Source organism: Macrosteles quadrilineatus, unplaced genomic scaffold (genome assembly GCF_028750875.1).
Source record: "Macrosteles quadrilineatus isolate MER2022 unplaced genomic scaffold, UCM_ALF_1.0 Scaffold_8__2_contigs__length_117827958, whole genome shotgun sequence".
Classification (NCBI taxonomy): Eukaryota; Metazoa; Arthropoda; class Insecta; order Hemiptera; family Cicadellidae; genus Macrosteles; species Macrosteles quadrilineatus.
This window is the reverse complement of record NW_026542601.1, coordinates 113310587-113335599: the sequence shown is the minus strand read 5'-3', so window position 1 is coordinate 113335599 and position 25013 is coordinate 113310587. Positions and strand designations below refer to the sequence as shown.

General features: G+C 34.4%; 1 protein-coding gene across 1 annotated transcript; it reads right to left on the bottom strand.

Moving 5' to 3' along the window:
• Positions 1 to 8026: 8026 nt before the first annotated feature.
• On the bottom strand, positions 8027 to 24714 carry LOC129000138 (sodium/potassium-transporting ATPase subunit beta-2-like). The gene is made up of 8 exons (XM_054427065.1): positions 24642 to 24714; positions 19055 to 19197; positions 17653 to 17793; positions 16922 to 17041; positions 14606 to 14787; positions 13849 to 13959; positions 10079 to 10247; positions 8027 to 8174 (listed from the first exon to the last, which is right to left on the bottom strand). The coding sequence occupies exons 1-8, from the start codon at positions 24644 to 24646 to the stop codon at positions 8071 to 8073; spliced, it is 975 nt and encodes a 324-aa protein (XP_054283040.1). The 5' UTR covers positions 24647 to 24714; the 3' UTR covers positions 8027 to 8070.
• Between the last annotated feature and the right edge of the window lie 299 nt (positions 24715 to 25013).

Below are 25013 nucleotides of genomic sequence, written 5' to 3'. Positions count from 1 at the left end.
CCTCGGTGAGCACTTTTTTGTCTAAAAACGCCACCGATTTAGCGACTGACGTTAATTGTTCGCTACTCTATCGAATCACAACATCATCTACTATCGATGCGATTGTAGACGAAATGAGAGCATTCTATTATAAAATTCAAATGTCGTAACCTAACCAAATTAACCAAACTTGCTGATTGTGAAAAAATTGAATTAAGGTTTACTACGGACAAAATTAGAGCATTCTATTATAAAATTAAACTGTCATAAGCTAACCTAACTTGCTGATATACAATAAAAACATACAAGAAAACATACAAAAAATATACAAGATAAAAATTGAATGAAGATTAGATTTAACAAGGTTAGGTTTGCAGCCATGGAGAAGGTAAAAAGTTTTTTTGAGCATACGTCAATAGTATAGGATAAAGTAAATAAGTTTGCCAAATTTTATCAAAATCTATCCATAAACAAATAAACTACATAGTTTCCTTTTTTAATAATCTAAAATATAGTTCTGTCCATAAAATAAAATTATAAATGCCTCTAATTCTAACGAAAGATGTGCAATTAAGAAGTAATCACATTCTAAGCTAAATCTTTGACAAAAAGTTCAATGATTTTTTAGTGAGAATAGGCTATAAAATTTGACACTTAAAATGTCAGCTAGTTTAAGATTTCAATTTGTAGTTCTGCCAATTAGGATCAATTAAAAATATATATATTTAAATTAATCTGCCGCTACTTGACTACTACTAATATTCCCCTAGGCCTATTGAGAAAAAATTAGCAAGTGAGAGACATTTACTATGTTCCTATTTAAATACGTTAACCTGCCAACTTGGAGACGGTATTGTACACAAATTTTGTTGAATGGGGAAGAGACAGTTAATTGCTCTTAATTATGGTATGAGCCGCGAGGTAAATAAATATCCCATGGCTGAGCCTGCATTCATTGACAAAGTTCTCTTTTTACACCTCAAGGAAATCACGGTCAACAATGAAGGGTGTTGCTGGGATTGCAAAAGACAATCACGGCACCGTCGAGACTGCAGTATAATATGCTCGTGAGTCTTGGCAAGATCACGGGAGATGATCACGATATAGCTGAGACCACCTGACCACACGTGTTTACGCAATCGTGGGAGAATATAATTGGTGTTTGCTATAAAAAATAATAATTTTCAAAAACGTATGCTGGCTTTCTGCTGGCTGGAATAAAACTGCACGAGGGCCGGATGTAGCCCACAGGCTGTAGGTTGGAGACCCCTTCGTTAGGCATTTTTAAGACCTATTTTTTTACTATACCTGTACTTTAAAATTAAATTTGTCGATAAGGCATTGAGTTCTTGACAATAAAGAAAAAAGAGATTGATAAAACCGCAGATTAAGTTTTGCTCATTTGCATAGCCTGTCACTGAAACTTCACAATTTGAAAAGAAAACATCACAGTAGTTAGATGTCGGCCTAATCTGTTAATTATAATAAAATTTAAGTTCTATATTAGGTAATTAGATAAGCAATCTTTTCTTTAACCTAAATTATAAATAACACAATAAATTTACCTTGCATCAATCCTAAACTTTGCTGGGCGAAGCCAATTCTTGATTATAGTAGCAACAACATATGTTCCCATTACACCACGATCCTAGTGTTCTTGCGTACCGGTTCTGCCTCTGTATAAAAGAGATTAGTATTAGCACTAGAATTTGTATATATTTTAATTTTCCTGATCAACACCCAGGATAGCCTACAACTAGGTACACATATTAAATTGTTAGTGAAATCTTTTTTATATTTTGATGGCATTTGCTTCTTTTGAGTAGCCTTGTTAAAGCTAAATCTAAATCTGAAAATTGAAAATTTTGACCTAGGTAGTGGTAAAAGTAATCCTCAGTCACTTGAACGACAAATATTGGGGTGAGCACTGACTGAAATGAGTGCAACGGTCGGATGTAGTTTGGTGTGTGTATAGGCCTATGTGTGCGTTTAAAAAAATTCAACTAATACAGTTTTCTTTTACACAAGTTAGCACTGCCGGAATATTTATATAGTGTAAATCAAAGACTTCCTATATAAGTGGGTCACAAAAAAGAGAAACTCTCTTAACTGTGTGATGAACCTTAGGCTACGTTATTACCCAATAGGTACCTATCATGAATTAGGTTGTTTGGTGGTAGAGCCTAACTTAACTTATCTACAGTTCCTAAGAGAACCTGCGATATATTATCGGACGGTATAAGTTTATATATCTGATTTGATATTAATATTGCAAAACCAATTCACCAAATATCTGCAAATCATAACTCAATTTGATGTTTACATAGTGAAAAAACATAGGGAACGATGTATTGAATCGGATAATTATTGATATATAATGTTATTCATCCGATAATATATCGCAGGTTCTCTGCGGAACTGTACCCGTTATGGCAAAAAAGACATACACAGTCATGGCGAATCAAACAGAAAAATTGAAATAAAAACACCTAAGATTGAAACTTTATTTTAACTTATTTTAACTTTGAGAAAGCCTAATTGAAATATATGTATGTCTACCTATTATTAATGTCTGATTGTAAATAAAAAAAAAAACTTACGCAAGATAGCTGGCTTCAGATGCAGATTGCAAAAAAAAATTTATTCCTCCTTCCCAGCCTACAGGCTGCTAGACAGCCACTTTGTCACTCGGGAGAATTGGTACCGTAGGCAAATTATTCACTGCTACCAAATAATAACTTCCACCAAAGCTGCAGAGTTATCAACTGAAACAATGGAGAGAAAACTACTTTTAGTTAAATTCATGCATACCTTTCTCTGGCCTAAATATGTATCAAGATTAGTTAGGCCTAATCATTGGTTGGTAAAGGAAGCAGACAACAACCAAAATACAAAAGACTAAGAGACAATACAGGGGTAGACTTTCGTATCTGTTGTCAAAAACAACCGATTCATTCAGTTGTTTTTGACAACAGATACGGAAGTGTACCCCAATTCAGTTTAAAAGGAAAATGGATTTCAAATAGGCTAGGCTATTTCTTTTTATAATTACCGATAAATTGTAACCTGGTTGAGGTAGAATATGTTAGGCCTAGGCTAGCCTAAATTAAGTTAACTTATTCTTGATGGTGAATTTACATAAACTTAAGTTAGTGACTGACGTAAAATATAACCCACATAACTTAGTAATATTTCAAAATTAGCCTAACAAGGTATTACAACACAGTATGGTATTCCATTTGCCTTGTAAACCAGTAAGTTAGTACTACTTACTAGCCTATATATTGAACACTATTTTCATCCGGAAGTTGCCCTTTGAAGCTAAATAAACTACTGGTTCAGTAAGAACTAAGCAAGCCGCCTAACTTAGTAGCTTACGCCTAGGCCTAATTAGTATGCAGAAAAATACTTCCTCTAAAACAGATTGCCTATTTTGAGGTTTCAGATTCATCTATTTATACTTAAGTTAAGGCATTAGGAATGATAAGTTGGCCAATTTAATTTGTACAGTAGCTTAACTTAGGTCTAGGTAAGGCCAAGGCCTAGAATACGTCTATGTTACTAGGTATAGTGACTTATACTTACATACTCCAAGGATCAAAACGTGAAAAGATGTTCTGTGTAGGTTATGCCAATACCCAATCACAAAAATAACAACTCTAAACTAACAGTGACACACACTAAACAAAATATCAGCACACTTAAGTTAACTGATTTGAGGTTATGTCTTGTTCTTGAATCTTGATACTCTTGTTGCTTCCATAGTTTATTTTCACTACTTGTGTAGCCTACTCAACAAGTTAGTTGTCATAGGTACATTTTACATAAATCGTGTACTTTCCCTCAAAATGGGCAATTTGTTGGTTAATAAATAAATAAATCCACACCGTGAGTAAACTGGCCAGTGGCCACCACTGGTCGCGTGACGGATTTTGTAATTTGTTTTGTATTGTAATGTTTTGTTTTGTTTGCTGAGTTAGGTTAGAATTAAGTTGAAAGTTGGTGTTTTGTCTTCAGTCTTCCTCTCTTCCTTTCATACGACGAATGGGCCAAGTCAAGCTCAAACTAGATACTTAACATATTTTTAGAGTTTTATTACACTTAAACAAATTTAAATTTACGTTTGGTTTAATTTACTAGTAAAAATAAAATGATAAGGCCAATCGTTAAGAGTTTGACTTTTTTATTAATAAACAAAACTTTTAAAAAAGCTGTGTTTCCTATTCACTCTTCTTGAAATGTGTAGTAAGCCTAGATTCAGAAAAATATCAGATGTTCCAACAACTCCCCCCCCCCCCCGCAAAAAGTCAAAATCATCATCAATTAATTAAAAATTACAGTGTTCAGTGTTCCTTCCTATTATTAATTATTTTGAGATAGTTGACCTCCGACCTCCATGTTACAAACTGGGGCCCATTTCATAATAAAGTACAAACTAATATTATTAGTAAATCAGCTGATTGCCCAATGCAAATCTAATGGAAATAACAAGTTACAAGTTGTAACTTGTAACTTGTAGTTTATTATGAAATGGGCCCCTGTAGGCTGGGGACTAATTCTTTACTCTAAAAAAATTTAAAAAGTTAAATCTAAAAATTTTTTAAACTAGTATATTTGGAAATTTTCAAAGAGAAAATCAAATTTTTAACATTAAGAATATTTAGATAATATTCTAAATTTGATGTTATTTGACTTTGATATTTTGAAGATACAATAAATATTCAAAGTTTGACATTGTTTGACTTTGACATTTTGAACATTAAATGAATATCAAATAAATATCAAATTTTTGATTTGACATAGTTTGATATATTGAACGTTTATTTGATATCAAATAAATATTCTGTGCTATGTGGGATAACACCTTAGTTACGTTAGTTTTGCCATAAAAAAAACACCACAGCACAGCCTTACAAAATGCAATTTAAAATAAAAATTTAATTCACAAACTTCATCCATAAAACGCTATCAATAAAAAATCCACATGCGTTATGTAGGTCACATGTCACCAAATAGTCGATCACAATACAGTAGAAATAGTGAGTGGAAGTATACACAATGTTATTACTTACGTCTTTGTGAGGACAAATGACTGGCGGTATAATTAAATCGAGGTAGCCTAAATTATGAATATTCATTAACCGATAGAGAACAAAGCTTGCTCGCCTTCATTGTACATTCTACAATCCGGAGCTCCAGAGTGTACGAGGCGCCCCGCACTACTGCAGCCTGGTGGAGAGCACGGGAACTAAGTGCAGACAGGTGTTTGACAGAACACTAACCATCAAGGACCAAGGTTCTCATCAGTGCCGTCCCTAGGGTTGGCGTCGCCCGGAGCAAACGTGGTTGTGGCGCCCCCTCCCGCCCAGCAGGACATTCACATATTTTAATTCAATGTTAATACAAATAGCAGCTGCACGGCGCCCCCTCAGCCACAGCGCCAGGGGCAGCTTGTCCCGGTTGCCCCCCCCTTCGGACGGCCCTGGTTCTCATGCGAAATCGAAGGGGATGATTATTCTATTGAAAATACAGCTATTTAATTTTTTGATTATGTTAAATGATTTTTAAAACTTTCTCCCCAAAAAATCACTTAACTTAAAAAAAAACTGATAAATTTTTATTTTAATACTAAACGCAACCCCTATAAAGTGTTTTTTCCAAAATTGTAGAGTTTGAGTTTTAGGTAGAAATGATGTCAGCGGATTTGTACAGATTTGCATAGCTATAGACTTCACCTGGTCCGATTTTGATGACATTAGTGGTCTTCCTTGGTATCTCCAGATATATTTTTCTGCCCTTAAAATTATTTTGTTTTACCTATAAAATAAGGAAGATATAGGATCTTCACAAAAATGGCTCATACAATTTTGATTAATATTAGTCCTTTTGACTCTCAACAACACATTGCCCAACCCCCATTGCTATAAAAATACTTTTCAAAAGTCATTGCAACTTTTGGGATTTTCCTTCAAAAATACCATAGTTACTCCTATTTTTTTTTGTTTACTCATGATACAAAATGGTACATTTGCTTTATTCAATCTGTTTTTAAAAGTTTATTTCGAGTTAAGATCTTACAGTTGACTTTTTACATTCCGATCCAATTGAGTTCAAACATCTGTGTTCAAACACGAACATGTGTAAATACACATATGTTTTGTCCATAGTGGGGTATGAATAAGTCACAATCTGTTTATTTAGCACTGTTTACACAAAGTACCTGGGGACTGAGCTTTGCTCGGGGAAAATCATTAGTTCACTCTGAAAGCACCTTAGTATTGGAGATACATAAATCCACACATCTACGCCCTACACCATTTCCTACGTCATGGACCTGTTTCCCTCTGTTCCCATAGCATTTTATGATTGCCTTTACTACTTCCTTCACTACTTCCTACGTCACGGACCTGTTTCCTTCCCTTCCCATAGCATTCTAGGATTGCAGATACCTTAATGTATTCGTCATAAACAGATCCTAGACTTCGCACTGTTACCCTTGAATACAATGTATCGATTAATCTTAGTATAATCTTTGCTCAATATTAACAAGTGATGTTTTTCCTTTTGTACTGTATTTGTAATTTGCTAGTATACTGTGGGTAGTTGGCTTATTATGAACACATGCTACAACTTCAAGTCTTTTGTTTACTTTTTCCTTGTTATTTAATTCAGCCAACATGGTTATACCTAGCTACCCATAAGACTAATGTTAAAAAAATTTGATTTTCAGTTTCATTTTTCTACGTAATTAGATTTTTGTTGGCAGTTCTAACTGCATGAAACTCGTTTTTAGGCCAGAAATGAACTATTTACAACATTTGAAGAAAATCGTCGGAGCCGTTTTCAAGATCTTTGTGCAAGCAAGCAAGCAAGCAAGCAAACATTGCTCGTATTAGAGTATAGGATTGTTGTATTCCTTTTGTCGTTATGCCTAACTGGTTATTAGTTTTAAAAATCTCAATATCTCTTTAAATTAACATTTGCTGAAGGACTGGTTTTTAGCGATTTCCCTATAGGGAAGTAGCTATTACCGGGGCCATGTGATGAATTTTTTAAATTTTAAATTAATTTGTTGTGCTTAGTTTTGAGCATATTTTAATTTATAAAGGGATTCTGCACATCTACAAGAAATCACATTTCTAACAGTATCCTTAAATTTTCGATGTGATGCACACGAGCTGAGAAAAAAGGTTTTAAAGAAACATGTTTGCCTATTAATATATCGATTCTGCTTCTGATGGGTCACACTTACCTTCTGCAATGCACGGTATCATTACGGTATCCAAATGAGAGATCATTGTATCATTGACTATACACAGAATAGACTTCCCATGTAATGTAAAAATTTGAAGCCAAAAAGAAACGTGGTGCAATTTGTTGAGATGGTCTACCAAACCAACTAATAACAATATTTTTCATCACTCCTTAACGAAAGTAACTATTTTCGAGAACATAATTATAATATAATTATAAATTAATTATAATTATATAATTTTATTATTTACTTTTATGTTGTTAAAAGAGGTGCGGTGAATGGACAGTGAAGCTATTTCTAGCTGTTTGATACAAGTGAGTGATTAAAGGTGTTTGAAACACGATGAATATGAGATTAACAAACCATGTATGTTGTTCGTTCTAAGAGGTTGTGACCGATCTTTAACAGGTCACAGTTTCATTGAAAAGTATTATAAAGACGTTGTGAAAGAGAGCGGCTGGTTCAGGTACAACCTTACCCACCTCGGCCACCTTAGGACGTAAGGTATGAAGGTTCCACTGCTTTTAGTTCGAACTTGGCCCCTTTAAATTAAATATAAAGTCAAAGTTGATTAAATTAATTTAATGGTGGCTTCTGTACACCCGTGGATTCGCGGGTAGAACCTCTTGTAAATATTTAACCCAATAAACAGTAAGCTTTGTTGAGATAAGGTCCTGAACTTAATCTATTTTATTGGTTTCAATTTTTTATATCACATGGGAAGTCTGTGTATAGTCAATGACTGTATTGATAAAAATATGATATAATTTAGGAAAATCAACATGAAAAAAGTGAACACAGTTTTTTATTGAAATACTACATTAAGTAATCAAAACCTAATCTATCAAAACTTCAAAATGTACAACTCCAATTTTCTCTTTTCTGTCGTGTATAAGGTTTCTTGCCCAGGCTTTGCATTCCACGTTTATAATGACACCAGCTGAAAACACAATGTATGTATAGTTAGACAATGGATACAAAATAAATGAAGATATCATAAACATAACAACTTATTTACTAAAAATACCCCCGCCGCAGCAAACCTGCCGTCTAAGCGAATTTCCATTTGGCCGAATTGATTTTCAATAATTGATCTATTTAAATAACATTATTAGGTTTAACGAGTACCTAGGTTTGCTGCTACAAGGAAACTAATAAAGTAGTGTGTTTTTAGTAAAATATTGATAGCTTACTATAAAATAAATAAATTTGCCAAGTTTGATCAAAATATATCCATAAGCACACTACAACATTTTACAATATTCTCCATAAGAATAACATGGGAATTTTAAATTTACCATTTTTTTAGTTTTTTCCGTAACCAATAACCGTACAAAAACACTTTGATATACTGAATTGTTTGTTTTTTTAAGCTCTTTAAGAAGGTTTAGAGAAAAATTGGGAAATTTTGTGTTTTGAGGGTAAAAAGTGAGAAAAACCAATTTTTACCCCATAAAACCCCCCATAAAACCCTGTTCCCATGGTCCGATCATGCTGGATCGCGAACTCATTCAAGTTTATCCCGCCTTACACCTTCAAACCAAATTTCATCAAAATCGGATAAAAATTACTCAAGTTATCGTGTTCACGGACACATATATATATATACTAGCTGACCCGGCGAACTTCGTATCGCCTATATAAGTTATAGGTTTCCCCTAAGACAGACCGATGGAAAGAAAGTACCGTTACGTTTAATTTTCAAGATGATCTCGTTCGCATCGCTCAATCACGTCCTGGTTGAAGTTCGTTCGCTACGCTCACTCACCTTTGGGTTGGAGCTCGTTCGCTACGCTCACTCACCTTTAGGTTGGAGCTCGTTCGCTGCGCTCACTTGCCTTCAGGTTAGCTCGTTCGCTACGCTCACTCGCCTCCAGGTTGAAGTTCGTTCGCTACGCTCACTCACCTTTTGGTTGCAAATTAGCTGTTGTCATAAATGTAAAAGCAATAATAGTGCTGCACCCTGTTGGTAATCCTTGTAACTTTAATGCTATTGAACATCATAGAACAGAACCAACTTGTTTAATTGAAACAGCTGTTAAGATTCATTAATTCCATTTCTCATAAGGTTAACATGGGAAACTCCAGAGCCACTGGGGCGGAGCCCTTTTAAGAATTTCGAAACGGGAAATAGTTTACGTCCGATTCGCATACCTACAGAATTTACACACCAAATTTCATAACGATCGGTGAAGTCGTTCCGGAGGAGTTTGCAGACAAACACTGTGACACGAGAATTTTATATATTAGATATATATATATATATATATATATAAATCTATATATATATATATATACATATATAAAAATTTGAACGAATGGTGTTTTTGGCCTCTGGGGACATTAAAATGAAAAAGTAAATCGGTCCCGGGCCTACGTCTTACCATGAGACCTACGGTAATAGCTACTTCCCTATAGGGAAATTCGCTAATAGAAAAAATTGCAAAATGTTTTCACAGTTTTGAATGAAAACTGCATTATTAGTCATCCTCATTATTTTATTGATAGTAAAACTAAATCATAAACTTAGCACCATTAATTTTACTGTTATTTATATATTTTGACCTATTGATTAGTTGAACCTTCCAAAGTCATGCTAATTACGCTAAATTATGATGGATGACGTAAGGTATGTAAACATATTTGTCATGTAAATCATACAGACTGTGAACTATTTCATCATACTGACTTACTATTATCAGTTGTCAATCATTGAGATAGGGACGCAACCTATGTGCATATTTAAACCCAAATTTGAGCGAAGAATTGGTGTAGAATTGAGTGAGATGATCTGTGTGGCTTTGTTACTGACTAAGATCAGCTGTTACAACTGTAACCACTTACTCTTAGGTCTGATGAACTGTATTGCCACCAGAGGGCTGAGATATCCTTCAGTGTTGACATAAGGGTAGAAGTATCCCGGAAAACCTTGTTTAGGGATGTATCTTATCTCCCCAATGTTCTCCTGGTCAAGTGGATGTTCCCCTTCGCAGGTCACCCAGACTGTGTTAAGCTGTAACAGTTGTTTTGTTTAATGTCCTCGCCATCTAAACAAATCTCAAATGTTTAATGATATACTAGTAGTTGAGCCCATTATTCTGGCTTCAAAGTCCAAGATGCTAACAACACACCCGAAATATAAAATGACCATTGAACATGACTTAAAATTAATTAAGTTAACAGTTAATTACCGATTAAAAAATGTTCTGGAAAGCTTGTGAACTAGCTTAGAGTAACTAGCAAAGTTTTTATGACTCATAGATGTAATGAGTTCATGTAGGTCTAATAGTAGTATCACTAACATTAGGAGTAAGTTATCATTAATACTGATTTACATGGACTCAAGTAGTTCAATAATAGTTTAGCTTGAGAAATTCCATTCTTTGGTCAAAGACACATTGGACGAGAGAAAAGTGCAAGGTTAAAGGTAAGAGAAGGGATGACAGAGTTAATGAAAATTCTAAACACTTTTAGGAAAGCAATGTTGAAATTTGTATCCATAAAAGCAAGATACTGGCAATGGGATAATTTACACATGCAAAATGAACTCAAGATTAAGGGGAGAGCGCCATTCGTAGCTTAAGGGTACTGGTAAGTCAATGCATAAAAAAAGTTAAAAAAAAGACCAGTACCGGTAAAAGTTGAGATCAGGTTTAAGATTTCAACTTGTTCCAGTATTGCTAATTTAGGTACAAAGACTAGTAATATAGTTAGTTTATAGTGAGGTGAGTCAGTGGCTCAGTCGATAGCGCCACAGACTTTGGGTCCAACGCAGCGATGTTGTGGGTTCAGATCCTGGTAACTGCCACTATACTTTTTCCCTTGTCCAGTTCACCCTTGTACTGTACCGGCTCACCCCTTGCCTTGCTATATACGTTCCACACACAGGCCGCTCTGGCCCATGTTGATGGGCAAATGAAAGGTAAAAGAAACCACCAACCTCTTTTAAAAGGTTTGACTAATAATAGTAGTGACAAACAGCTACTACAGTTTGTTATACAGACTGTCCCAAAAGTCCCGGACCGGTTTAATATTTTCTAAACGACAACAGATAAATCAATCAGATTTTGCACATCAACACCACACCTAAAAATCTACTTTTTTAAGGAACTATAAATTTTCTGTCATACCATGGGGACGTCCCGCAAGGAGTCAGAAGGAAATCTTAAATAGAAGCGTAGGTTGATATACACATCAAATTAAAGGCCTACTAGCAGAATACAATGCCGCAAATTTCAACTCAAACGGATAACTGAATAAAAATGGCAGCCGTTCAAAGATTTCTTGAATCCGCCATTTTGAATCTTTGAACGACTGCCATTTTTTACTCAGGCGTTCTTTTGAGCTTGAATCTACGGCATTGTAATCTACTAGTGAAGACCTTTAATTTGATGTGCATATCGACCTATGCTTACGTTAACAATTTTCTTCCGATTCCTAGGGCTGTGCCCCCCGAGGAGTAAGCGTATAATAGCAATGCAAATTAAATGAATCTTTGAACCACTGTTATTATTGACTCGGTTGTCTGTTTGAGTTCAAATTTGCGGCATTATATTGTACCGATTTTGTTGAAAAAGGCAACAAATCAATACAAGTTAACGCGAAGAACAGTCAGCTGTTTTGAACAATAGATCAGTATAGACCAGAATGCACCACGCACTAAAAGAGTAGAGGGGATAGGTCTAGTCGGATGGTCATTTGCTACCACCAGTCCCAGTTCGTTTCCTAGCTCCTGTGTAACTAGTTCGGTAAAGCCTTTCGTCCGTGCAAATTAAATTCATCTCGCGGCGTTTGGTCGGATAAATTTTCATTTCCTCGAAATCGTTTAGCCTATATCCCTAAGGGATATATTTGCAACGCGGTTGGAAATTAGAATCAGTTTTGTCAAAAAGTCAAAAAGTGTCAAAAGTTTGTTTTAACCGGCCAACGAAGTCCGCCATTTGAAAATTCACGTTCGTCACGCAAGTTCAAATTGATCGCGTTTTTGAATAGAATACAGGCTAGTTACAATTCCCCATCCCTATCCTTCAAGTAGTGTTTGTGTTTAGTGTGGACGTCCGAATTTGTAAGTAATTTGTGTTATTTATTTGTTAAATTTTGAATTCAGTGAGTCGCACATTGTAATTTTCCTGTCATATTTTGTTATTTCATGTCAAATGATCACATGGTTTCCAGGTTCGAATTCAAGTCACTGATTTTTGTATCCATTTATAGTGTAATAATCTGTAATATTTTCTAAGCTGTGATAATCAAATAGTATTAAGAACAAATAGACGAAAATGTTTTTATAGGGAAATTCAGAGTTAGTTAATAAGATTTTCATAGTGTTGGAATTTTTACACAGAGTCATTATCAATTTCCATTGTTGAGTAAATGGTTCAGTTCTTTTAAAGAGTGTCACAGTCAGTATCTTTTGGGGGAAATAAATTAATGTCAGAGGAGGGAGCAGGTAGCTGGTTCGATTGATGCGGAAGTGTTGTCGGAGGTTGTGTCAGTTTGAACATAGATGAACCGCCAAAGTACCAAATTAGCTATAAAATAATAAAGCAACATTCTAATAAACATTACTACGATTGAATACAATATTGTTTAATCAGTTGGACTGCGAGACGACCTTCGTTTTTTAATCGTTGGCCAACGAAAAGGATTTGCTTGGTACTGGTCATCTCAAAATTAAATTAAATACCACTCTTAGGTTAATACTTTCGTGATCGGTGTGAAACCGCACCGTACCTCCCCTTTGATAAATTCATTCAACCGTTTCAATAATTTTCAACTGATTGTGTAACTCAAGGTCATTTTGATTATATAAAACACAAACAGCAACTGTAAATTGAAAAGTGTAATTATCAAATTCTGTGCAATAAATTCAAATTGTTACTCATTTTATAGTTCTCAATAACCTTGGTAAATCATTATTAGTAATATTATTCAAACATTGAAATAAAGGTAATTCAGTAAATCATAGGCCACTACAAAAGATTCACCTTTTAAGTGCAACACTAAATAATAGTGTAGTAGTGAGCAAATTAAATTCAGTGTAGATTAAGATTGGTTATTATTTTGAAATCAAAGGTATTACAGTCTGGAAGAACTTTCAAACAGTACCATGAACGTCCCCTAAGGACCTTTGGGGAGTATTCTTATTTTACAGAGCCCACACAAATATTTCTTTAACATCAAGCTTCCACTGCCAAGCTCTGTTTTGTATTTTTGCTTCCAAGTTCTTCCAACCCAGGGGCAACCAAGATTTGTAAAGAATTCACTTTGAGAGCATTGCAAGGAGTAGATATATTTAAATACAATATTTAAATATATGAGTGAAATAAGCAGGGTTTCTTTATTTTTTCTTTACAATATTCTGCTAGTAAAGACCTTTAATTTGATGTACATGTCAACCTATGCTTCTATTTAAGATTTCCTTCTGACTCCTTACGGGACGTCCCCATGATGTGACAGAAAATTGATATTTCCTTAAAAAAGTAGATTTTTAGGTGTGGTGTTGATGTACCAAATCTTATTGATTTATCTGTTGTCGTTTGGAATATATTAAACCGGTCCGGGACTTTTGGGACAGTCTGTAACTGTATTAGATTGAAAATAAACAAACTTACAAAGAGAGGGTTTACACTTTTTTGTTGGTTTATGTGGGCTTTGAGATCAGCAGGCATATCAGAGGGCAGTGTTGAGGTATCATTATAATATTCTGGAATCCAACCGTAAATCTGGAACAAATGGCAGTAATATGTTAAAAAATACATTTCCTTACTGAACACGACAGATTTACAACAAACCTTGTTAACAGATTTAGCTGCAAAATTGATTATAGCATTATCTAAGGCATCGTAATCAATAGTAAAGGTGGTTTACAGGTTTTCTGTATGGGACCACTTTTGTGAATTTAGTTTTAAGACGGTATCATTGAGGGTACCTATCATACTACTAATATTTAAGGTTATTCTAAACTTTAGAAATCACATAAAATATGTTAAGTTTCAATGAGCTTAAATACATGAAGTTTTTCTGACAGCCAGGAATGTGATATTTTGGATTAGTAAAACTGTTCAAAGTTTTCTGTATCAAACAAAGATAAATGGCCCAGAATATAAGATCTCTGATGGCAAGAGGTCCGAAATTATAAGTTTCTGAAATTATGACGTTTTGGCCGATTACCTCAAGCTCAGAGTGGAAGGGGGAGAGGGGTTGCTTTATCTCCAGAGCCTTTTGTCGCAGGTGACTTTTGTTTGGGTCATATAGTCTAAGACAAACCTATTTGGTTTCTTGTATGATTTAATGTTCATCAATGATCGCCCAATTATTCTCCGGTTAAGTCTCAGAAATTAAGATAGCCATGTATGCTATACCAAGTACCTTGTTGAGTTTGACAAAGACACAGGGGCCAGACTTGTGATAGTTGAACTGGTTCTCAGATATGCAAGGATGCCAGTTCTTGACGTCTACATCGCACACTTGTCCGCGGCCTGGAGGTCTGTCATAGTCACAGTTGTATATGTTCTGACCCCGACCTGGAGTCAAGCCTGGTCGTCTGTACACTGGAAAATCAGATCACAACCTATAAATGTTTGATTTAAATTGTCCATTAAATACAAATTATGTTTGGACACGGTAAGTCTAGTAGTAAGAGTGTAGGACTTCTATCTTAGAAGCTAGCTCTAATTTTTACTTACTTAGTTCCTCTCTTCCCAAAGGGAATGTAGGGTTTTGATAAAAGCCTTCCATTGCACTCAATTCTTGGCCATCCTCTTTCTCCCCAGCTCTTGTTTTCCACAATTTCTTTCTCTATGGATCTTCTCCAAATCATCCTTGGTCTTCCTCTCTTTCTATTTCCCTAAGGTTCCACTCAAGGGCCTGACAATGTTGTCATTTGGTCTTCTTAGGGTGTGACCTACCCGCCCAAACGTTCTTTTCTTTACCATACCACCAACAGGACTTTCCTTTGCTCTGGTCAACAGCTCAATATACTTTATATTATGTTATTCTTTCTTGCCAAAATACGTTGAGTATTTATTTGAGACATTTGTGGATACAAACTTATATAGTCTGTGTGTTACAACATTTGGGACTTTTCAGGTTTAGCCCCCATAAAGAACAGATGTCAAGTTCGATTTAGCTTTGTATTTCTTCTTATTTGACTAGAGCGCCACAATGGACCAAGCCGCCTTTCGCCTTTTTACTTTCTCCCCCTATACCATAGTATATGGAGAAAGTATTGTTTTCGTCAAAATTTTCGAGTTTGAGTTTTGAGTGGATATATTCGTTTTGGGTCCCCCTGGACCCAAAAAAGTGGTTTTCGAAGTGATGTCTGTGTGTGTGTGTGTGTGTGTGTGTGTGTCTGTGTGTCTGGATGTGTACAGAGCTAGAGACCACACCTGTGGTCCGATTTCGATGAAATTTGGTACGTAGGTTCTAATCCATGGTATCTCCAGGCGTTTTTTTCATTTTTTTGAAATTTTGATTTTTAATGGGAATTTTCCCATAAAAACCCATAAAAAACCGGAAAAAACGGATTTTCTCGAAAATGGCCCGAACGATTTTGATAAAAATTTAGTATGTTGTAGCCCTTTGAATTCTGAATAAAATGGTACAAATCCCATTTCTGTAAAAATTACGGTTCAAAAGTTATGGTTAAATATGTTATTTTCCCATAAAACCCCATAAAATAACGAAAAATAGGATTTTAGAAAAAAATATGGTTTTGATTTATCATAGTATGTTATGATCCTTACAATTTTGATAGTTTTTTTATTTTTAGAAATTTTTATTTTTAATGGGGATTTCCCCATAAAACCTCATAAAATAACGGAAAAATAGGATTTTCCCAAAATGGCCCGAACGATTTTGATAAAAATTTAGTATGTTCTTTATATTCGGAACAAAATGGTACAAATCCCATAACTGTAAAAATTACGGTTCAAAATTTATTGTAAATTATGTAATTTTCCCATAAAACCCCCATAAAATAACAGAAAAATTGGATTTTCCCAAAAATGGCCCGAACGATTTTGATAAAATTTAGTATGTTATAGTCCTTTAAATTCTGAACAAAATTTTACAAATCCCATTTCCGTATATTTACTCTCACCGCTTACACATGATAAAGGTTGTTGACAAACTTATGGGAGAAAGTATGTGTCAGAATGCTGATACCGTTTATTTATTTATCCATTTTTCCATCTTTTTCAGATCCTCCAGCCTTTGACACAATAGTCAAAGATACTACCCAAGAACTGGAACTGATCTTCATACTCTATAATTTGCCTTTCATTAACAATCAACCACTGGTCATGTATTGAATTTAGTTTCTTTAATCTTATTGAAGTTTATTTTTAAACAACATTTTGTAGGTTATCTAGATTCCAATACAATTGTTCCGATTGGTTCCTCCTCATGAGGAAGCATCAATGATTTAACAACAACAAAAAATTATTCTATTCTGAAGATTTCTATTTCGATCCCAAGCAGGGTTCTTCTGGAATGGGCCACCATTTGTCAATGAGACATCTATTTTTAAGTAAATAATTGGATTTTATTATGTTCTATTTGTTAACTGGAAAAATGTTTATCTCTATCTTATAACTCGTTATTATGGATTTAATATTGGATAAAAAATGCTTATTCATTCTTTGTATATTTATTGTATATATAAAATGACAAAAGATCTCTTACCATCTAAAAATTCATCCAACGTTTTAGTCCATAGTTCAAACGTTTTTGAATCCTTCCCTCTGTACCATATGAGTGTACTTCTGCCATCTGTATCATTAGGCATGGGACGGAAACCAAGGCCTGAAAAAATGTTGAAAATAACGTAGAATAACTTTAATCCAACAATTGCAAGTAGCCTAGCGCTACTTTTACAATATTTAATTTTAATTTTTTTTTAATTTTACAATATTTGTAGGGACTTAGGCATGTCAACACTTTCTGTACGCTACTACATAGATGAAAACCTAACCATTCAAGCTTTAGTTTTAATTTTAGCTTTAATTCAGGGAGTTTAACCTGAAAATCCATAAGAGGGGCATTTCTTAATCACTTATAGACACCAACATGCTCTGGGTATGTATTTTATGCTTTATGATTGCAGGGTGGATAGTTTTGTTGCCGACTATGATCTGATATTTCTAGGTTTATCTTTTTAACCATAATTATTAATTAAAAAGCCCAATGATCAAGGACAGGTAGGACCAGTTTTGAAGCATGAACAAGCTACTAACCCCTTTATAAGAAGCAGCAATCTTCTGGCTAGGTCTCGTAGCTATTCATATATAAAAGTCTTATGCTAAGTCACTTTAACAGAATGGCAGTATAGCTTAATTAACGATGGCCCAAAATATTTATGTTGTTTTCCAAACAAGCTCATCAGTACAAAGTTCAGCTCGAGAAAATATTTCTACCTGGATGTCTGCCGATAAGTGACTCTGTCAGGGTCCACCGAGGAATCCTTGGATCCAACGTGTGGTAGAAGATCCACAACATGATCCCAAACATGGACGCCAGCACACAGTAGAAGATCAGGTAGAATGCTCCGATCTTACCTAAAATGTAAAACAATTATTGATCTGATTTCATTGTTGGTAAGTTTGGTAAATGATTGCATTCACGTGGAGTTCCTTTAAAATTTGCATTCTTTGTAAAGATTTTCATTCTCAATGGTGATTCACTGAAGTTACAAGCTTAAGTTACAAGTTATTGAGAAAAAAGGTAATTGCTATGTTCTTGGTAAGCACATCAACATTAATTTAACTATTTTACCTACCTCAAGTTTTTCATCAACCATACATTTGAATACCGGTACCTATGACTCTTTACTGTGAGCTTTGTTAGATCAAATAAACATTACCCCAATGTAAAATATATACTGTATGAATTATTGAATTCATCACAAGAATTTGGTCAACACAAGATGAATAATGTCTTTATGATATCTAGAGTAGTCTAAATGAATATTTTAAAATACAGGGTGATTCAAAATGAATGACCCAGTTTTAACGCTTTATAACTTTCATACTATTAAACTTACCGCTATAAAATACACATCAAACGAAAAAGCAACTCAAAGAGTTTATGCCTTCCAAAGACACACCATTTAACAAAATCGATCCAACAGAACTATAGATTTAATTGTACAAAGTTAAATCCAACCAAGTTGTGTAATCTCCAACTTTTTTTACCACTAGAAATTTGGAGGTTACTTGACGTTTTTGCAAATAACTTTTAAATGGTGAGGAAATCGACCAAAGTGGAAGGTATTGTTCCGAAAGAGAATAAAATTTCCTACAATTTACTATTATGCATTTTTTGAAAATACTCAATAAATGTAACCTAAATTTGGTTTAAAATAAAAAATGTGTGAAATTTAATGTTTGCTATGTTTAATGTCTACATTGAAGACGGATATTTTTTATTTTTTTTATCTTGAGGCAATTTTTGGTACCTTTCTTGAGTATTTTCAAAAAATGCATATTAATAGATTGTAGGAAATTTTATTCTCTTTCGGAAAATTACCTTCCACTTTGGTCGGTTTCCTCACCATTTAAAAGTTATTTACAAAAACGTCAAGTAACCTCCAAATTTCTAGTGGTAAAACAAGTTGGAGATTACTTTTTAACTTTGTACAATTAAATCTACAGTTCTGCTGGACCAATTTTGTTAAATGATGTGTCTTTGGAAGGCATAAACTCTTTGAGTTGCTTTTTCGTTTGATGTGTATTTTAAGTTTAATAGTATAAAAGTTATAAAGCGTTAAAACTGGGTCATTCATTTCACCCTGTACTGTAAAAGGTTGATCTCACGTACCCCAGCTGGAGGCTGTTCTGCCCAGTACTTGTCCAGTTTCTTGGTTGTACATAAACTTCTTGAAGCCCTCCCAGTTTGAGACCTTCTCCGGGGCGACATAGTAGCCGCCCGGGGGTTGGGGCTCGTGTACACCTACGTCCTTGCTGCCAACAAGACAGAATCATATCAATCTAAAAATACAATACACATGATGCATAAATATCATTCTTGTCAATTTTAGACTAGCTACTCCATATGTGACAAATAGAATTGCGTCTTTGAAAAGAATGCCTTAACAATAATTACAAAAGCAGCAGGCTTAGATGGTAAAATTCAAGAACAAAATAAAGATGCTAGACCATGAGCCTGTCTCGTGTTTTCGTCACTTGACCAAGTTTGTAAATTCATGCCATTTAAATGTTTTTTGTGTATTTTGTGTATTATAGACATATTTATCTCGACAAGTTCATCCATCTATGAATGAATGCTTTTAGCGAATTTCCCATATAGGGAATATTAGCGAATTTCCCATATAGGTATAATAAGCTATTACAGTAGTACTCACGGTAAGACCTGGACCGGGGACCAATTTTTTTCCCGTTTTTAGGTCCCTAGAGGCCAAAAACACCATCCGTTCAAATTCATATATATATATGTATTAATAAATAATACACCATAGTACCCTTTTTTTAATTATTTTTAATGACTTTACTTTAGTCATTAAAAATAATTAAAAAAAGGGTACTATGGTGTATTATTTATTAATATTAATTACAGTAGCCCTACACGTGAACAGTATAAAATATTTATATATGTGTCCGTTAGCGCGATAACTCGAGCAAAAATGATCCGATTTTGATGAAATTTGGTACAAACGTGTAAACCTACGTTTATTCGAACGAGTTCGCGAACTAGCATGATCGGACCATGGGAACGGGGGATTATGGGGGCTTTTATGGGGTAAAAATGGGTTTTTCCCATTTTTGACCCAAAAAACATAAAATTTCACAATTTCTTACTAAACTATTTTGTAGAGCTTAAAAAAACTAATTATTTAGTATATTGAAGCGTTATAATGCGCCTAATGGTTACGGAGAAAATTCCAAAAATTGTAAATTTAAAATTCCCATGTTATTCTTATGGAGAATAAGTAAACTGTTGCAGTTTGCTTGTTTATAAACATATTTTGCCCAAATTTGGAAAATGTTTTTATTTCTTACTAACTATTAACATTTTACATAAAAAACACTTTTACCCTCCCTGTTGCAGGAAACCTAAGTATGTGTAAAACTGATTCTATTTAAATAGGGAATAAATGTGATATTTTTAAGGAGACATTTTAGTGTAAATCCATTCAGGGAAATGGAAATTCGCTTAGTCTGCAGGTTTGCTGCGGCGGGGGTATTTTATCTAACGTTCTACCGACAACCTGAAGATGTGCCCTAGTGTCACGAAACAGCTGTAGTTGCACTAACTACAAACAGGTCGTTTGACGCAAAAAGGTAACATAAACCATCTATATATATAATACGCTAAGCCGATTTTTGTGAACAGAACTCCTCCCTCATTTTTGGACCGATTTTGATGATTTAAGTGTCAAAAAAATTGCCATGATCTGTAGTTTTGCAAAGTGTTTTTTGTTTTTTGATATCTTTATTGGTTTGGGCAGGATCTTCCATCAAAGTTGAGTTTTCTCCCATAAGATTAACATGGGAGAATCTAAATATTTTATTGGAAACTTTGTATCCACTAATTAAAGAGAACGGCTGGGCGTAGAAACTTGGTAGAGGTGTCCAAAGAAAGGTCTTGGTCTGTAGATGAGTTATCAAAAGAAAAACGAAGTACATTCGCTTAGGGCTCTGCCGCAGAAGCCTTTTAAAGATCCCTCCATAGATTTGTTTACATTTTGGCCATGTGGATAATACTTTTTAATGAAACAGCTGTTAATTTTTAAATTGTATTTTAATCAACTTACATTTATAGAGTGTTACGGTGTTACTGAATTGTCCAAAGGAAGTATTTGCAATATTATTTTCTTGAACTCTTAGAGAGCCTTTGAATGTTATTAGACTAACAAAAAATGGTTGTGCGTGTTTACTAGCGCTAACCAGCAACAAAAACAATTTAATTTATCTCTAAAAAATATATTCTTAAAGTGCATAATTTATCTCTAAAAAATATATTCTTAAAGTGCACTGAGCAGCAGCTTAAAAAATACTATGTAACTTCCTCATATAGTTACAAAATGCTCAAACTCGCATTGTGACATTTAATATGAATCGGCTTATATTTCTCCAACAGTTATTCATCTGCAGAAGAAGTTCAGTGTGCTCTTATCGTGTCTAATAACATCCAAACACAAAAATCTTGCCTAAAATGGTACCTATCTTGACAAATTATTTGTAGTGGCCTATATTACGGACCGTGGCCCACTGGGTTGGTAACATTATTGAAAGTAACACGATATTTTGGCTGTAAGAGTAAATACTATTTAAGCAGCTACTGTCATGACAGAAAGGTCATATTCCTTTTAAACTAGATCACATTATCCTTTATAAGATACGTTGATTAACAAGCATGTAAACGTCAATATTTAGGTAACAGCCAATTTACAGTATGTTTTTCTCTTTGGAAATGCCACATTGCTATTTCATTTACATTATTTGTTGCCAATGAAGCCACACGGCCATATAAACTAGGAGGCCCCTAACCGTCGATTTCGACGGGTTTCACCTAGTTTTTATAATTATTAAATTTACATTATTCTATGTTTACTTATTTCGTCTTTTTCATCTGTAAAAATGTAGTGATGTCCGTTGGGATGGATAGATCATACATCTAGGCCTATATTTAAATAAAATTAGAGTTTTGTTTGTACATTGTGCATATTAGTGACTTTTATAAATATTTTGACGTTTCATAGTCTGAAAAAACCGAAACGAATCTTATCTCAATTTCTGTCTGTCTGTCATTATACAGAGTTAGGCAAAAGTCTGGAACCCCTTGGTTAACTTTTTAACGCGTTGCATTAGAAAAACCAAACTCGGCACATATTTACAACATAAGAAATTGCACTTTTTTATCAAAGTTAAAACTTGGCCTTAGCCCCCAAAATGGGGTATTTTCGGGCAGCCCCAAATTTCCAAATGTAAACACCTATCATGTGAACCCTCATTTTAAAGAGTTTATCATAAGAAATTGAATGGCGCAAACCAGAGGTCAATATCGCACCCTTAATCAAAATGGCATTTTAATTATTTAAGATGAGCAAGCAAGAAGTCTGGACACCCCCAGATAACTTTAAAAAACTAATATTTTAATACTGACCAAAAGGTGAATTCTCTTTTTTTATAAAGGTATGCTGAGTTTAGTTTTTCCTGCTATAACCTGTTAAAAAGTTGATAAGGGATATTTCAAAATGACTGCCATTTTGATTAGGGATGCGATATTGACCTCTAGTTTGCGCCATTTAATTTGTCTTGAGAAACCCTTTAAAATGATTGGTCACATGATTGGTGTTTACATTTGAAAATTTGAGGTTGTTCCCCATTTTGGGGGCCGGGTACAAGTTCTAACTTTAATGAAAAAGAGCATTTGCTTATGTTGTAAACATGTGCCGAGTTTGGTTTTCTCACTGCCAAACGTTATAAAGTTGACTGGGGGTTTCCAAACTTTATTTTGCTCCCTCATCTTAAATTAAAATGGCTGCCATTTTGATTAGGGATGCGATATTGACCTCTGGTTTGCACCATTCAATTTCTCTTGATAAACCCTTTAAAATGAGGGGTCAACTGATAGGTGTTTACTTTTGAAAATTTGGGGCTGCCCGAAAATACCCCATTTTGGGGGCTGGGGCAAAGTTGTAACTTTGATGAAAAAGTGCAATATCTTATGTTGTAAATATGTGCAGAGTTTGGTTTTCCTACTGCAACGCTTTAAAAAGTTAACTGGGGGGTTCCAGACTTTTGCCTAACCCTGTATATGTATGAGATGCCAAAAAAGCCAATCTATGCGGCATAGTCCGAGAAAACTAGAGTACCTATCAATATTCAAATCCCTTCCCTTTCCTATATTCACTGGATTGACGAGAATATCTTTAGCTATTCAACCATAACCTAATTTTTCAAATAAAATAACAAACGTTCAAAAACCTAGTTTTGTGCAATATTGGACACTTTTTTCCTAATGATTACTACATAGGCCTTCGTCATTTTATGAAATAGGTACTAATTGTAAAGGCGTTAGTACTAGCATTCATAATTATTAGTGATCTTCATGGATAATAAGCTCAACTAGTTTGGAGTAAGCCATCTTTAATACAGAGTACAGAGACCGATTGGGGTCACTCACTGGTGACATCATCATGAGCATAGAGGATTTACATAAGTGGTATGACAATATTATATAACTATATGACACTAATCATCTGTTCAGAGGATACGTTAAAATGAAGATCAGTTGTTAGAAGGAAGATTATTTTTGCAAACTGTCACTGATATGTTAACATGTTGTCATGATGTTGTTTACAAATAGTGCACGATTTTAAGGAAAATCTTGAACAGAATCAACAATCAAGAATTTATTTGACCATTCAACAAATACTTGATATCAGTCTCGTCATTAAAGAATTGCAAAATGTGGTAAAAATACAGAAGGGAGATAAATAATAATTAACTTGTTTACACTGTGTTGGTAAAAACTGTAAATAAAACCTGTAAGTCCTATCCAGAATGTAGGTTTGACTGGTTTGAGTGACCGGGAAATGTGTGGTACTTGTGTTTCGATACGGGAAAAAGTCCGTGTATTATACATACAACCTCCTTGTAGTAAAAACTCTCTTCTCATATCACTTCGAAAGAATTCCGTTACAACGAGTAATATATATATATTAATTAAAATAGGAATTAACTTTACAAATTCGCACCATTAAAACATTTTAAATATAATATAGGTCGAGATCTCGTGACCTTTATTATAGACATTAATTCGGTTACGGTAAACATGTTGTATTTAGCTACTGTATATACCAAGAAAGATTTGCGTCGTCATGTAAAACTAAAGTTTTAATAGATTTAACTAGATTAGGCCAACATTACTTATTAGCATGTATCCTACAACAACAATTAGATTAGGAATAAACTCGTGACTAAGATTCGATATTCCTTGATTAGCCCTTGTAATTTTGTTTATAACTAACAGATGCGTATATAAATACGTTAGTTTGTAGTTATTTATAGTTATTATTGTAGTTATAGTGATCGTCATTTCTTTCTTATTTTCTTCTTATTCTTTTTCATGTCCCCTAGGCCTATTCTCAACTAGTTCAGTTGACACATATAAATTTTGTATCCCCGATAAAAAAAGTGAAACCGTTTGCTATAATATACTTTGAAATAAAAAAAAAATTACAATTGTATTATAAATCAATTAAGCATGTTAAACGGTCCTGGGATTTTAAGCAAAATCTAAAATCACAAAATTTTAAGGAACCCAAAGTGAAAAAAGAAAAACCACCGTCTCTTACATTTTATAATTAACAATTATATTTTTGTAGACTAAGATAGTAAAAACTAAAAAAAATAAAAAATACTTGATAAGCGAAACTGACCTCATGTCGTGGCTGTTTGTAGTCAGGCTTCCATCCCCGGAGTGGAGTCGAGGCCTTCAGCACAGGATATCGCCCATTACTTCATTACTCCATTGCGACCATTGGCAAGGCGACCATTCACAATCTGCGTGGGTTTACGTGGATGCAATTCCCTCTCAATGGAGGGGCGGGACGCCGGGACTTCCTGGACGTCGAGGTCTGTAGGGAGGATAGGTAGATGGCTATAGTTGTCTGGAATAGGGATAGGGCAGGGATGATGAGGGATGTGTAGATTAGACGACAATAGGGTAGAAAAATTGTTTATTACGAAGGATGGTTATGATTGTCTTGAAGATGAGACTAGGGTACGGTGACTATAGGTGGATGACGAGG